This window comes from Pleuronectes platessa, chromosome 7 (assembly GCF_947347685.1).
Source record: "Pleuronectes platessa chromosome 7, fPlePla1.1, whole genome shotgun sequence".
Lineage (NCBI taxonomy): Eukaryota > Metazoa > Chordata > Actinopteri > Pleuronectiformes > Pleuronectidae > Pleuronectes > Pleuronectes platessa.
Genome location: NC_070632.1, coordinates 2,347,964 through 2,361,613, shown reverse-complemented (window position 1 = coordinate 2,361,613; position 13,650 = coordinate 2,347,964). Strand labels below are relative to the sequence as shown.

At 43.2% G+C, this 13,650-nt stretch overlaps 1 protein-coding gene across 1 annotated transcript; it reads left to right on the top strand.

Moving 5' to 3' along the window:
- The first annotated feature begins 9,175 nt into the window (after window positions 1-9,175).
- On the top strand, window positions 9,176-13,129 carry LOC128443895 (homeobox protein DBX1-B). Its single transcript, XM_053426105.1, has 4 exons — window positions 9,176-9,503; window positions 9,917-9,997; window positions 12,487-12,689; window positions 12,812-13,129. The coding sequence occupies exons 1-4, from the start codon at window positions 9,176-9,178 to the stop codon at window positions 13,127-13,129; spliced, it is 930 nt and encodes a 309-aa protein (XP_053282080.1).
- The last annotated feature ends 521 nt before the right edge of the window (window positions 13,130-13,650 follow it).

Genomic DNA, 13,650 nt, shown 5'->3' with positions numbered 1-13,650 from the left:
TTATGAGCTATACAGCAGCCAGCCACCAGGGGGCGATCAAGATATTTCGGCTCCCATCATCTGCACAGATCAGACACAGACACAATAACACAGAAAAGACGATTTCTTGTTGTTCTATCACGTAACACAAAGTTACATGATTTAACACAAAGTAACACAACGTAGCACAAAGTAACAGACGAGAGAGGGAGACCCGACCTCGGAGAATTTTAATGCTGACAAATCCTTTCTTGATTTACCTGTCTTTAGTTTTTATTGTGATTTAAAGTCAGAATATTTGAACTATTTTAATGTGACATTATTATTATTTCTTTTGCACAGATTCAGTCGAGTAGAAACGATCTTCAGAGGAAAACTTTAACTTTTATACCTTGACTACATTTCAGAGCCTGTACTTGTACTTGTACTTAAGTAAAGAGGTTGAATCAGTATTTTTACTTTTAGTTGAGTAATTTTAAACACAGGTATCTGTACTTTTATTAGAGTAAAGAACGTGTTGACTTTTGTTACCTCGTGTTAGTGCTTAAACTGTCGATTACAGATACGTAACATTTCACACTAATGTTTTGTTTCAGCAAATATGATAAATATATGATAAATATGTCAAAGCGACTTCACTCCCAAAAAATAAAACTGCATGAATCTAATGACTGATGTCCCCAAAGCCTCACAACTCACTCTCTGTTCCGAACCTTCTATTCAGAGCTACGTTTGGAGATTGAACTTGTAGCCACGTGAAAGGAACCGTTTTTCAAATGAATCTCACATTGATTTGAATGAAAGTAGTTTTGTGTTTGCAGGACGTCCAACGTGGGGACACGGAACCGCTTCACGCTGCGCAGAGATGCCGTCACATAAACGATTTGAATCCGCGGTACGCATGAGTGTCCTGCAACAGGATCTCTCTGTCTGCTGATCCGTGTGAGAACGCTTGTCCCTCAGCGTATGCATATATAAGCCTACTATACACTCTCAATTACAACACTGTTCCTGTTCTGTCTCTCACACACACACAGACACACACACACTGGAAAGGCCCGCAGAGTCCCTTTTTCCCTGTTATGCAAATAACATCAGCCCTTAAAACGGTTTGAGTGAGAATTAAACGTGAATTAAATGAGGCTTGGCTCTTTTTTCTCTTTTCTGTCTGAATGAGGCAAAGTCCCGTCACCATGGGAGAGCCCCACGCCGTTGCCATGCCTGTTATGGGATTGACAAGATGAGAAGTGACATAAATACCATGGCTGGCATTCAATCCAATTATGTGGCGTGGCACTGCTCAATACCTGCTAGCTGAGCGGTGCTGCGCTGGCGTCCTTGCATTCAGCCCACCTCAGAAATAAGACTGGCCGTATTCATCTCTAAGCCCGGCGCTAACCTCGGTCCCGTCACCTCGGCGAGCTCCGAGTCCCGGCCCTCAACCCTGAGCTGAACCCGTCAGCCCGGCTTAACGCAGGCCCTGGGACGAGCTGCTTCCCCAGGCTCTGTGTGCACCCCCGACATTTAGCTGAATCCCTGTGAACGAGCCACAGGCCTGAAGCCGGCAGCAGCATGAAGACATGATCATAACATCAGCCGAGGCACAGGAATCTGGATGTGGAGGAATTCTGACGGTTGAATGACAAAAAGTTGTTTGTGCATTTTTAACTGGATTTTCATTTTCTTCACGGTTTCAGGGACTCGGCCGGGGAGCCTCTGTTTGTACAGAGTTTGACTCGATGTGATTTCTCAAATCGTCTTATCTTTCATTCCTTAAAATAAAACATATATAAGATCAACTCAATATATTCCAAAAGGAACGAGTATCAACCGAAACAATCTTAATGCTTCTGATTGTGTCAGAGCATGAAGATCCTCCACCATGTTGGTTTTTCTTCTGAAGTCACGTTTGATCACACGAGTTTCTGTGAGATTCCAAGTCTCTGGAATCACGACTGTGAAAATGTGTTGTCGCACGTTCTGGCCAAATCGTCTAGTTTGTAAATTCTGATGATTAATATATCAAACGTCCTTTAAATGTCATCACGTCTGGGATCTCCACGAGTTGAGCATCCTCTCGTGGGCACCAGACCTCAGGGGGTTTGTGGACCAGAGGAAAAGGAGCTTCAGTGTTTCTTGGACCACATCATTCATCTAGAAGACTTGATCGTCACCTTCTGGTCCACGATGCTGGTTTGAGGGTTTGTCACCAGGTCCTCGTCTTGACTGAGATTTTTTTTGTAAAACCAGGGTCGTGTGCACAATAATAACTTTTTATATCTTGGGAAAATATCTGTCCGGAAAATATATATCTATATATCCACAGTAGTGTCGATCAGGCACTTGAGTACAACAGAAAGAAATTCAACTGAAACAGAGTCACATCATATCGCGGTGTCTGGATTTGAATGTATCAGTGTGGTGGTTACTTTGCACCGTGCACCGTGGCTTCCTGTGGTTTCCTGTGGCTTCCTGTGGTTTCCTGTGGCTTCCTGTGGTTTCCTGTGGCTTCCTGTGGTTTCCTGTGGCTTCCTGTGGTTTCCTGTGGTTCCGAGTTGACGCTCAGTCCAAAGCTTCATCTGAAGAGCATGAGAAGAAACCCACGGAGGTACGTGGAGCACCAGGTTGGTGTGAGCACTGGGTCACTTTCTCTCTCCCTCACAACACTTGACAAAACCCAAACGCAAACTCGACTTGACAACCACATCGGGGCCCCCCCCACCCCCCCCCCCCAACCCCTCAGCACCGCTCGGCTTGTGTTCGGGCCCCGGAGCCCATTTTAACCACAGGCATTTACAAGCTCCCCTCTAAACAACCTGCCAGGTGCTCTAAGCCTCCCGCTGAAGGGCCGCTGAACGTTATGAGACTCAGATGAGATTAGAGCAGAATGGCGGCTGAATGTAAGAATGGAAGCCGGCATAATGGGGAAGATTGTTAGCACAGCCATGCGTAGCTCTGAGCTCCCATGACCAATCCACAGCTAATGAGGATTCAATGAGCGTGCTCTGTGGCACCGGAGTCCCGAGGCTGCGCCGGGGACACCGAGCTACACAACTCTCATGTTTGTCAGCAACACGGACTAAAGAGCTCAATGTCATCGCAACATGTTCACGTTATTAGTTCATCTGCTCGTTAGAAAGGACGACAACCGAGGAGAAGGCTGTTGCTGCTATTTGGTCATAAAGTAAATTATTTGACAAACGTTTTGACCTGAAGGTGGCGTCACGTGAAAAGTCAGCAGGTCAGTGTTAGTTTCTAACTTTTTTTGGGGGGGGGGGGCAAGCACAAGGTGAAGGATCCAAAAAGTGAAGCCAAAATATCTTGATCGCCCCCTGGTGGCTGGCTGCAGCATAAATATCATCTCCTCCATGTTAGTGGAGACATAACGTCCAACAAACCAAAACAATGAATCGGAGGTTACAAAGGTCACTTTTTGAATTCTGGAAATCAATCCGATCTTACTCCACTACATTATTATCATCTGCACATTAGATGTGAATATTATGACGATTCTCTTCCGACCGTACAAGTTAATTAATGTGTTAAACATCCCAGATTTTCATCGGTTTTCAGATCAATGAAAAACGAATCTTCTTACGAAACTCGCAGATTCTCCAGAAACTGTTTCTAAAAATATTTCGGTTTGATGATGTCAGTGACGTTTATTAAACATGACAAAAGTACAGTGAGTCCAAATGTACGATTTCACAGAGCGTCAGTCAGTAATTATTCATTCAGGGTTATTGTTCTTTTGAAACGCCAAAAAAAACTACACACACACACACACACACACACACACACACAGGGGCTTTATCCCAGGGCTTGTGCCTCCCTCTCCCTCAACACAGTGAGGTGATGTTTAATGGAAAGTTAATATGGCTTTAATGCTTGTCGCTTCGCTCCGACACTGAAGGCCTCCGCTAATCCACTCTGTTCCACAGCGCCTGGAAACAGATGCTCCGGCCGAGAGAGAGAGAGAGAGAGAGAGAGAGCGAGAGAGTGGGAGAGTAAGAGAGTCAGAGATTGAGAGAGCGAGAGGGAGAGAGGGAAAGAGAGAGAGAGAGAGAGCGAGAGAGAGCGAGAGAGTGAGAGAGAGCGAGAGAGAGAGAGAGAGAAATAGAGCGAGAGAGTGAGAGAGTTAGAGAGCAAGAAAGTCAGAGTGAGAGAGCGAGAGAGAGAGAGAGAGCGAGAGGGAGGGAGAGAGAGAGCGAAATAGAGCGAGAGAGTGAGAGAGTAAGAGAGCGAGAAAGTCAGAGAGTGAGAGATAGAGAGGGAGAGAGGGAAAGAGAAATAGAGCGAGAGAGTGAGAGAGGGAGAGAGAGAGAGTGAGAGAGTAAGAGAGCGAGAGAGTCAGAGAGCGAGAGAGAGAGACGGAGAGAGAGTGAGAGAGAGAGGGAGAGAGAGAGAGCGAAAAGAGTGAGAGAGTGAGAGAGTGAGAGAGTAAGAGAGCGAGAAAGTCAGAGAGGGAGAGAGCGAGAGAGTCAGAGACAGAGAGAGAGTGAGAGAGTGAGAGAGAGAGCGAAAAGAGTGAGAGAGTGAGAGAATGAGAGAGTGAGAGAGTGAGAGAGTGAGAGAGTGAGAGAGTGAGTGAGTAAGAGAGCGAGAGAGTCAGAGAGTGAGCGAGCGAGAGAGTCAGAGAGAGAGAGTCAGAGAGCGAGAGAGTGAGAGTGAGACAGAGAGCGAGAGAGAGAGAAACTATCGGCTGAGGATTTACGAAGTCAGATTGTGAATAAGAATATTTTCCCCTTGTTACGATAAACCCTCTAATGAGGTAAATGTTCCGGCTCCTCGTCTCCATCACATGTTACTAATCTGTTTGTAAACTGGCAGATGATCACATGTGTGTAAACCAGGTGGGATGGACTCAGCTGTTAGGGAGGAGCCCAGGATGGGAACAGGTTCACAGGTGTTTTTATTGAAGTCAGTCTACGAATACGTTTATTACTTCATATTGATATTGTGAATATTAATGGGGGAATTCATTCACATTTATAATCAATTTCTTTGTGCTTAAGTTCTCACTGCTTTGAAAAAGTAAAAAATCCTTTAAGACAAGTTTCTTGGAGGTGACACTGAACACCTCCTCTTCACAACCTCGGAATCTTCTGAAGGCTCCAGGTCCACGAGATGTGATGGTGACATTTGATCGACCTGTTGGAAGCAGATGAAGATCGTTTTGCGTTAGATTGAAACTTCAGCTCCCGACTAATTCCAGAGATTTCTGTCCGTCTGCAGCTGGAACACATGTCGTCGACTGAATCTCACAAATCTAATCGACTTCACACTTTGGCCCGTGAGTTGTAAAGAGGCAGAGAGAGAAACAGTGCAGGATTTAGACACATGATACGTTTAATATTAATAAAAATTTAATTAACAGACGACCAGAGCTCTGTCACAGTTTGTGTGTGTGTGTGTGTGTGTGTGTGTGTGTGTGTGTGTGTGTTAATCAGTCTGTGGAGTTGAACCTGTCTTCTTCTACGTCCTCTGATAATCTACAGCTGTGGAGCTACACAACTTTTATTTTGAAAAGTTTGAACTTGTGTCTGAAGATTGTGTCGGTTGTTCAACATCAGGTCAGTGAATCATTCAAACACACATATATACGATGGAACATGGAGTCTTAAATATTCAGTGCAGATAAACCAGGTAGGATGAACACAAGGTTTTCTAACTTCACTCTGCACCACAGCCTGTTTGTAAAAAGCAACAAACAGTGAAAAGTGACAGGATACTGTAGAAGGAATAATTCTGAAGTATCAACACAAAAGAAACACAACGTTTTCTAACACATTATACGTTAGTTTTACAGATATAATTGAGCCTTTTATTGAATTTAATGTTGACATTTCCGTTGCCTTCCCGAAAGAGAGTTTTGATTTTAATGTAAACACAGGACACAGCCTCTTGTGAGACTCTCACCAGCATCATTTAGAAAATACTTCTCTGGGGACATTCGTCCGTCTCCAGCTTTCACTGACGAGTGTTTCCCAGTTGTTGTGGTTTTGTGAGAGCGTTTTGTTGAATGTGTTTTGTTGAATGTTCGTTAAGACCTGGAGGCTCAGAGCTTTGACATGAGTCTTAACTCGTTACTGGTTGTTTTCCCTCTTTGTACCAGTAATCAATTCAGGGAGTTAGTGGGGAGGGTTGATGTTGTAAGACTTCAAGAGGCTAATAGCTTTAAAATGAGTCTTAACTGGTTTAATTCACCAACAGCTGTTGTGCTGGTTAAGGATGGAGCAGCGGGCCGGTCCGTCCTTCAGATCAGGAGGTGAAATTAGTTCTGCTGATTCCCATATTCCCTCCCAGAGAACCATCTGCTCCACTTCAATACAATAGAGGGATTTTCTGGAGGAATAAAATGCTTTGAACGCAACAGTTTCTCTCTCTCGCTCTGTGAGAGGGCTTTTGGTTAAGGTATCATATTTCCCCGCAGGGTCGACACTCTGCAAAGCCGCCGCACATTTAACGACGGGTTTTTCTTTTGTCCGACATGCAGATCAATTCATCAGGATGGATTTAACAACACGCGGAAGACAAACAGTTTAGAAGATTAAACCTCAATGAGATTCATGTTTATAGATGATGGGTTCAGTTAAATGAAATAATAAATAATGTGTTCTATTGTTGGAAGGTGGTTCATGTTTTTATGTTTGAAGCGTAATCATCTGTTTCTCTTTATATTCATGTTCTATAAAAAACACTGTATTGAACAGATTTAAAAAATAGACTTTACTTCTTTCAGTAATTTTCATATTTCCAGATTGCCCATTTTATTTGTTTTTATTCTAATTTTTTTGGGGACTTGTTTAATTATGTGGGGGATTTAATAGTTTGTTTTATGTATATAATCTATATTCAGTGAAATTAATTCACACATCAGAATGACCCTAAAACACTTGACATACATGTACATCTCTTACAGTAAAATATAGAAAGGAAGTGATATGAAGACCTTAATGGTTTATTTGTCATAAAACATGTTATTAAAGGAAGTAAAAAAGAAAATAATTCTCCCTTAATCCACTAAAATCTAATGAGGCCTCATTCCTCAGAGTTTGGTAGTTTTTTCTATAATCCGGCTAATGAATAAATAAATAAACAAACTTTAATTGATAATATAATATCGATAAAAACCAGTTGAGCTTCAAAGTTCTTTATTCTGTCCTGGATTTTGTTCCATTTTGCAGATGCATGAGGAGAAAACCTGGATTTGCCAGGAGCTGCAGAGGCGTCAGGAAGAGTTTCTCCAAGTTATGATATTTTGTACTTGTTTTTTTAATTTTGCATCATATCAGATATCACAGCACAACTGTCCTGTTGGTTCTGGTTGACATGTAAACAGCATAAACATGATTTTCAAAGAGATGCAGGTCATTTACGTCCGTTTCCTGAATCTTATCCAGTTATTAAACTAAAGGAATGATGGATTATCATCAATGTTCACTTCACCCTGCGTTCAGCTGGCAGAGCGTCCACTGGGGCTCTGGTGTTAAACCATGTTCTGACCCATCGGGCCTCAGGTCGAGCTGTCACTCGTCTGCTGGGGGAGAAGCGACGCTCGTTCAGATAGAGGCAACATGCTCGGTGAACATGGGGGAGAGCGGCACAAGCTCAAACACCATTAGTCACAGATCTTATCGCTCGCCCTCAGGGACTTAACGTCCCGTCACGTCTCAGACCAAATCTTCTTTAAAAGGTCCTTTGTCTGTCTCTGCGCTGCGTCTCTCTGAAGTCCTCCCGCTGCCGCTCATAACTGTCGCTCTGTCAGAGCAGCACCACCCTGACAACCTGGTTATTTAGAAGATAGGGTTTTGTCCCAAACTAGGACAAAATATGATTCCAGAAAAACATGCAACTTAAAGTAGCTTCTTTTGTTTCTGCAGGGTCAAAGGTGAGAATGATATTTTACAGAAAGCAACAATATTTACAGCCTCGATTGAAAGTGCAAAACTCTGCTGAGGCCAAAGCATCATCTCAGCAAGATAAAGAAATTAAAATATAAATCTTAATCTGCTCCAAAGCTCGGTTCAGACTCTCAGGTGTGAAAACAAACTAATATTCATTATTACACTCGATCGTATGATAACAACGAGAATTCACGTGATCAGAGCCAATCAGAACAAAGCTTCTCTGTTTAAACCTGTTTGAGCGGAATGGGTCCACAAGTTATTTAATGTTATAAACGTTATAAAACGTTAAAGTCATTTTCTCAAAGACCAGTGGAGACAGGGCTCTTCTGCATTGGTTTCACTTTCCAGACGTGGAGTCTACGTCCATTTTTATAAACCGTGTTTGGCATAAATTTAATAAATCAGTAGAAGCTACACCGACAGCCCCCCCCCCCCTGATGGACAGGAAAACACCTGGAACTCACCTGGAAGCTCAGCAACATCAGATCTGTGGGTTTCTCACATGAAAGGTTCATATCTGTGTATTTGATTTATTATTTTCTGGGTTTGTTGAAGTTATGATGACGAGTTGAACATATTTAATTAAGTGAGCGTTGAACCAACACCCCAGAGCTTCTGTCACCTTCATGGTAATGAAAGCAGAATGGATCAGTACAGATGTGTGTGTGTGTGTGTGTGTGTGTGTGTGTGTGTGTGTGTGTGTGTGTGTGTGAGAGTGTGTGTGTGTGTGTGTCTCTCTTGTGTGTTCGTGTTCCATCAGAGAAATAAACATGTTTCTGTTTCAGCTGCAAATCAGAAGAACCAGTTTCTGACTGAGGCCCAATCACAGAGGACGAGAGCAGCTGTTGACCAATCAGATCGCTCTGAACTTTCAAAGAGCTTCGAGCTGAGAGATGCTCTCAACTTCTGAGTGTGTGTGTTTGTGTGAGAGTGTGTGTGTGTGCATGTGTGTGTGTGTGTGTGTGTGTGTGTGTGTGTGTGTTTCAGTGTGTGTATCAGTGTGTGTGCTTGTGTGTGTGTGTATGAGAGAGTGAGTGATGGTGTGTGCGTGTGTGTGTGTTTCAGTGTGTGTGTGTGTGTGTGTGCGTGTTTCAGTGTGTGTGTGTGTGTGTGTGTGTGTGTGTGTGTGTCTTGTATAAATGCTCCTGTCAGAGGAACCTCTCTCAGTTTATCTCTCGGAGCTTCAGAGAGAAACTGTGTAAACTCTTTATTTCTCTTATTGATATTGTTTTATTATTATTATAAATCTTCCTTCGTGTGGAAGCTCCAGTAGAAACTTCTCCAGGATGTTTCCCTGCAGCGCGCTGCCGCCTCCTCTCTACCCGGGCTTGCTGCCTCCTCCCGCGGGCTTCTCCTCTCCGCTGAGCCGCTCCCTGCGCTCCGGCTTCCTGGTGGAGGACCTGCTCCGGCTGAGCCAGCCCGTGTCCTACCTGCACCGGGGCCTCTCCTCCAGGGGCCCCGGGGACGTGCTGCAGCTCAGCCCGCGGCCGGGCAGCGAGCCGGGCTCCGGGCACCAGAGCCGCGGCAGCCCCGGGTCCCTGCAGACCTCCTGCCCGGACTCCGGGTTCCTCAAGTTCGGCGTCAATGCGATTCTGGCCCCGTCCACGCGGAGCGGTGAGTGAGAGGGAATTGAACCAGCAGCCGCTTGCAGTGATTCATATTCAATCAAGTCATTCTTCAATAATTATATTAACCTAATTATTAATATAAAAAATGTTATACTTTTGAATGATAATGTCAATTAGCTTTGGCCAAATATCACATATTTTTAACAAATTAAAAGTATTTTAATATTGAGTAAATATTAAAATGTATAGGAATATATTATATATGTTTGAAATCAACTAATAAAGCTGCTTTACCAACATGTTGAGATGTTTTAAGTTTATCTCGCTCTTCAGGCAAAGTTATTTCTGTATTTATCTTATTAATCATAAAAAGACTTCTTGATAATGAGAATAACTTTGTTCTTTTTACTGTATAGTTGTGTGTTTGTGTAATAACCCCAGTTTGTGTTTCTCCTCCAGTTCAGAGTTTCCAGAAATCGTTTCCTTTACCTTTCTTTGACGGAGTTCTGCATCCGTTCATCAGAGCCACTTATCTCACAGGTCGGTGGATTCACTGTTATATTCATTTATACAATGTTCATTTATGTGAAGATATGAAACCACAAGTTACTCACACACATTTACTTCAGTGCATCACTTTATGTTTCATCACTTTATGTTGGACTCCCATTGATTCATAATCTACTTCACAAACTGGAAGCTGACTAAATATGAATCAAATTAACCTTTGTTTGTAAATATTCATCAGAATATACGATGAAACATTTTCTTTAGAATAAGATTATTAAGTCTCATATGTAATATAAGAAGAACATTATACTATAATTATTATTAATTAATATCAATGATTAATTGACACTTTTCCAGTTTTCTGCCTCATGGTTCACTTTCTCCACAAAATCACAACAGATCAAAAATAACACAAATAAAACCAAAAGCTCACGTTGATATTACATTTTCAGCTCCTTACTTTGGGTCAACGATAGATAGATAGATAGATAGATAGATAGATAGATAGATAGATAGATAGATAGATAGATAGATAGATAGATAGATAGATAGATAGATAGATAGATAGATAGATAGATAGATAGATGGATGGATGGATGGATAGAGCGATAGAGAGATAGACAGATAGACAGATAGAGAGATAGAGAGATAGATAGATATAGAGATAGATGGATAGATAGATAGATGGATGGATGGATAGATGGATAGATAGATAGATAGATAGATAGATAGATAGATAGATAGATAGATAGATAGATAGATAGATATAGAGATAGATGGATAGATAGATAGATGGATGGATGGATAGATAGATAGATAGATAGATAGATAGATAGATAGATAGATGGAGAGATAGAGAGAGAGATAGATAGATAGATAGATAGATAGATAGATAGATAGATAGATAGATAGATAGATAGATAGATAGATAGATAGATAGATAGATAGATAGATAGATTGATAGATAGATAGATAGATAGATAGATAGATAGATAGATAGATAGATAGATAGATAGATAGATAGATAGATAGATGGATAGATAGAGAGATAGATAGATAGATAGATAGATATTACAGCAGCAATAGGAACAAGGTCAAGACACTGTATTTACACTATAAAACTATATATACATACAAAATAAAAAACTGAATAAGATAAGATTGAAGACTTTATCAAAGCAGTGATTCAGTGCAGGAGCTGAAGCAGTGACATGTGTGTGACTGATACAGCTGAGCACAGATCAGTGTTCTTCCTCCTGGACGTTCATCTCAGCGTGTTTGAGAAACTGAACTTTAAAAACACTCAAACTCCAAATGAACGTTTGTGTCTCGTGTAAAGTTCAGAAGATCTTCTGGTCTTCTGGTCTGGATCAGGTTTCATCAGTGAGGACCACGTTGAGGTGTGTGAGGAGCCGTCGGCCCTTCAGCTCGGGAACAACCCAGGACAGCCTGGAACCCGCTCTGCCAATTTGAAGGCCTATTTAGCTGCTACACTGACTGCTGACATTAGCACCAGTTGTCCTAATCTACAAATTAGCCCAGTTTGTCACGCCTTAAATATATTAGTGCCGTTTGTCACGGTCTAAATGTGAGGCGGGTTTCTTCCCAGCTCAGGAGCCCAGCGCCTCTTCACGCGCCGTCGTTTCCCACCAAGCCCCTCGGCCTGCCCACAAAGCTCCCAGCACCGTGACCAATGGGAGCCACAACCGCACACAAACACACACTCTCACACTCACACACACACATCCTGAAGGTCTGCGTTAACAATGTCGCTCACAGGATCGATTTCACAGGGTTGAACCTGGATTCCCGTTTATCTATTCGCCGATATCCAGCAGCACATTCATCAACAATTCAAAATAGAATCAGTGTTGTTGTTTTTCTAAGTGGAATAATGTGTTGCATCAGGTGCGTGACACTGAGCGGCTCTGACCTCCGGAGCCTCCACATTGTCCTGACCCCTCTGTAATGGGCCTGTAATAGAGCGGCCTGTTCAACTCAATTCACTCCAACACAATCACCTTCCTGCAGCCGATTTGCAGCCTTTAACAATCCAGCTTCATGCTCCATTAGAGGCTGTGTGAGCGGAGCCGTCTTATTAGCATAGGCTCTGTTTCCAGCGCCCGACAAATTGGGGCTTTTAGAGATCGACTTTCAGGCCGAGGCGGTTTGTGGTGGGCAGCGTCGGGGAGGCAGGAACAGGGAGGACACACACAATAATGTTTTCATCCTTTTAAATACACAAGTTTATAATTATCTGAGCGTTAAAATAAAGATTTTTGTGTTTGCTGAATTGTTAAAAAGTAAAGAAGGAGGACACGTGTCCACTTCCACCAGTCGTACCAACACGAGTCTCGGTCTCGACCAATCGTGGGTCAGCCTCAGCTGTCGATAGTGATGTTTCAGACGCGTCGTCCATCTTGTGTTACAGCCCATGATTCAAACTTTGTCTGTGGTCATGAGTCACATCCAGATGCTGTTGGATATTAAATCTCCTCCCTCATGTTTCCCCCCTCCAGCCTCCTCCTCCGTCATCCCCGTCCCGGGAACCTTCTCCTGGCCCCTGGCCCCCCGAGGGAAGCCCAGGAGGGGCATGCTGCGGCGGGCCGTGTTCTCCGACCTCCAGAGGAAGGCGCTAGAGAGAACCTTCCAGAAACAGAAATACATCAGCAAACCCGACCGGAAGAAACTCGCCGGGAAACTGGGTCTCAAGGACTCGCAGGTAAACAGGATTCCATTCAGTCCAGTTGCTGGTTTCTGACCTGTTGCTCTTTAATTGTGGATTTAAAACCCGTTTGGATATTTTCTGTGAACAGTCACTGACGTCTCTCTTCTCCTGTGCAGGTGAAGATCTGGTTTCAGAACCGCAGGATGAAATGGAGAAACTCGAAGGAGCGGGAGCTGCTGTCGACCGGCGGCTGCCGCCAGCAGACCCTCCCCACCAAGACCAACCCGCACCCCGACCTCACCGACGTGGGCAGCGCCACCTGCTGCCACCGGCTCGACAGAACCACCCCCGACAGCCAGGACTCACATCTGCACCACCACAGTCGTCGTCATCATCATCTTCATCTTCATCATCACAGCCCCTCGTCTCCGTCGGAGTCCAGCAAACAGTCGGAGCTCTCAGAGTCGGACGGGGAAGAAATCAACGTCTCGTAAAGATTTTTATAAAACCCTCCACGACAAAGAGAAACTGAGACTAAAGAGAAGATGAGTGGAGGTCAGATCCAGATGAGAGGTCAGATCCAGATGAGTGGAGGTCAGATCCAGATGAGTAGAGGTCAGATCCAGACGAGTGGAGGTCAGATCCAGATGAGTGGGGGTCAGATCCAGATGTGCCTCGTCCACAGCGGTTTCTCCTCGGGGCCATATTTCTGTACAGTGTTTGTTTCACGTCTATATAAACCCCAGTGCATCTATATACAGTAAAGAAGTTACACTGAGCGCTTTTAGATTTAATATTTGTAGATTTAAATGTTTAACACTTTCATGTACAAATTTTTTCCTTTCCTACATATTTGTATTCTCTATATTTTCTTAAATAAAATCGTACAAAAGTCTCACGTTGTTTTGAATTCATCAGAAACTCGAATGTCTTGATCTTGATTTAGAGCAGAAACTGAAACTGTTTAAATTCTTTAACTGCAGAATATTTGATTGTAAAATATTTAACGTGAAAG

What these genes read in the sequence shown, in the direction of transcription:
- LOC128443895 (XM_053426105.1), top strand. Translation starts at nt 9,176, where the DNA reads ATGTTTCCCTGCAGCGCGCTGCCGCCTCCTCTCTACCCGGGCTTGCTG. An exon ending in GGCCCCGTCCACGCGGAGCG is followed by an intron (nt 9,504 to 9,916) that starts GTGAGTGAGAGG and finishes TTTCTCCTCCAG; the next exon opens with TTCAGAGTTTCCAGAAATCG. An exon ending in CAGAGCCACTTATCTCACAG is followed by an intron (nt 9,998 to 12,486) that starts GTCGGTGGATTC and finishes TCCCCCCTCCAG; the next exon opens with CCTCCTCCTCCGTCATCCCC.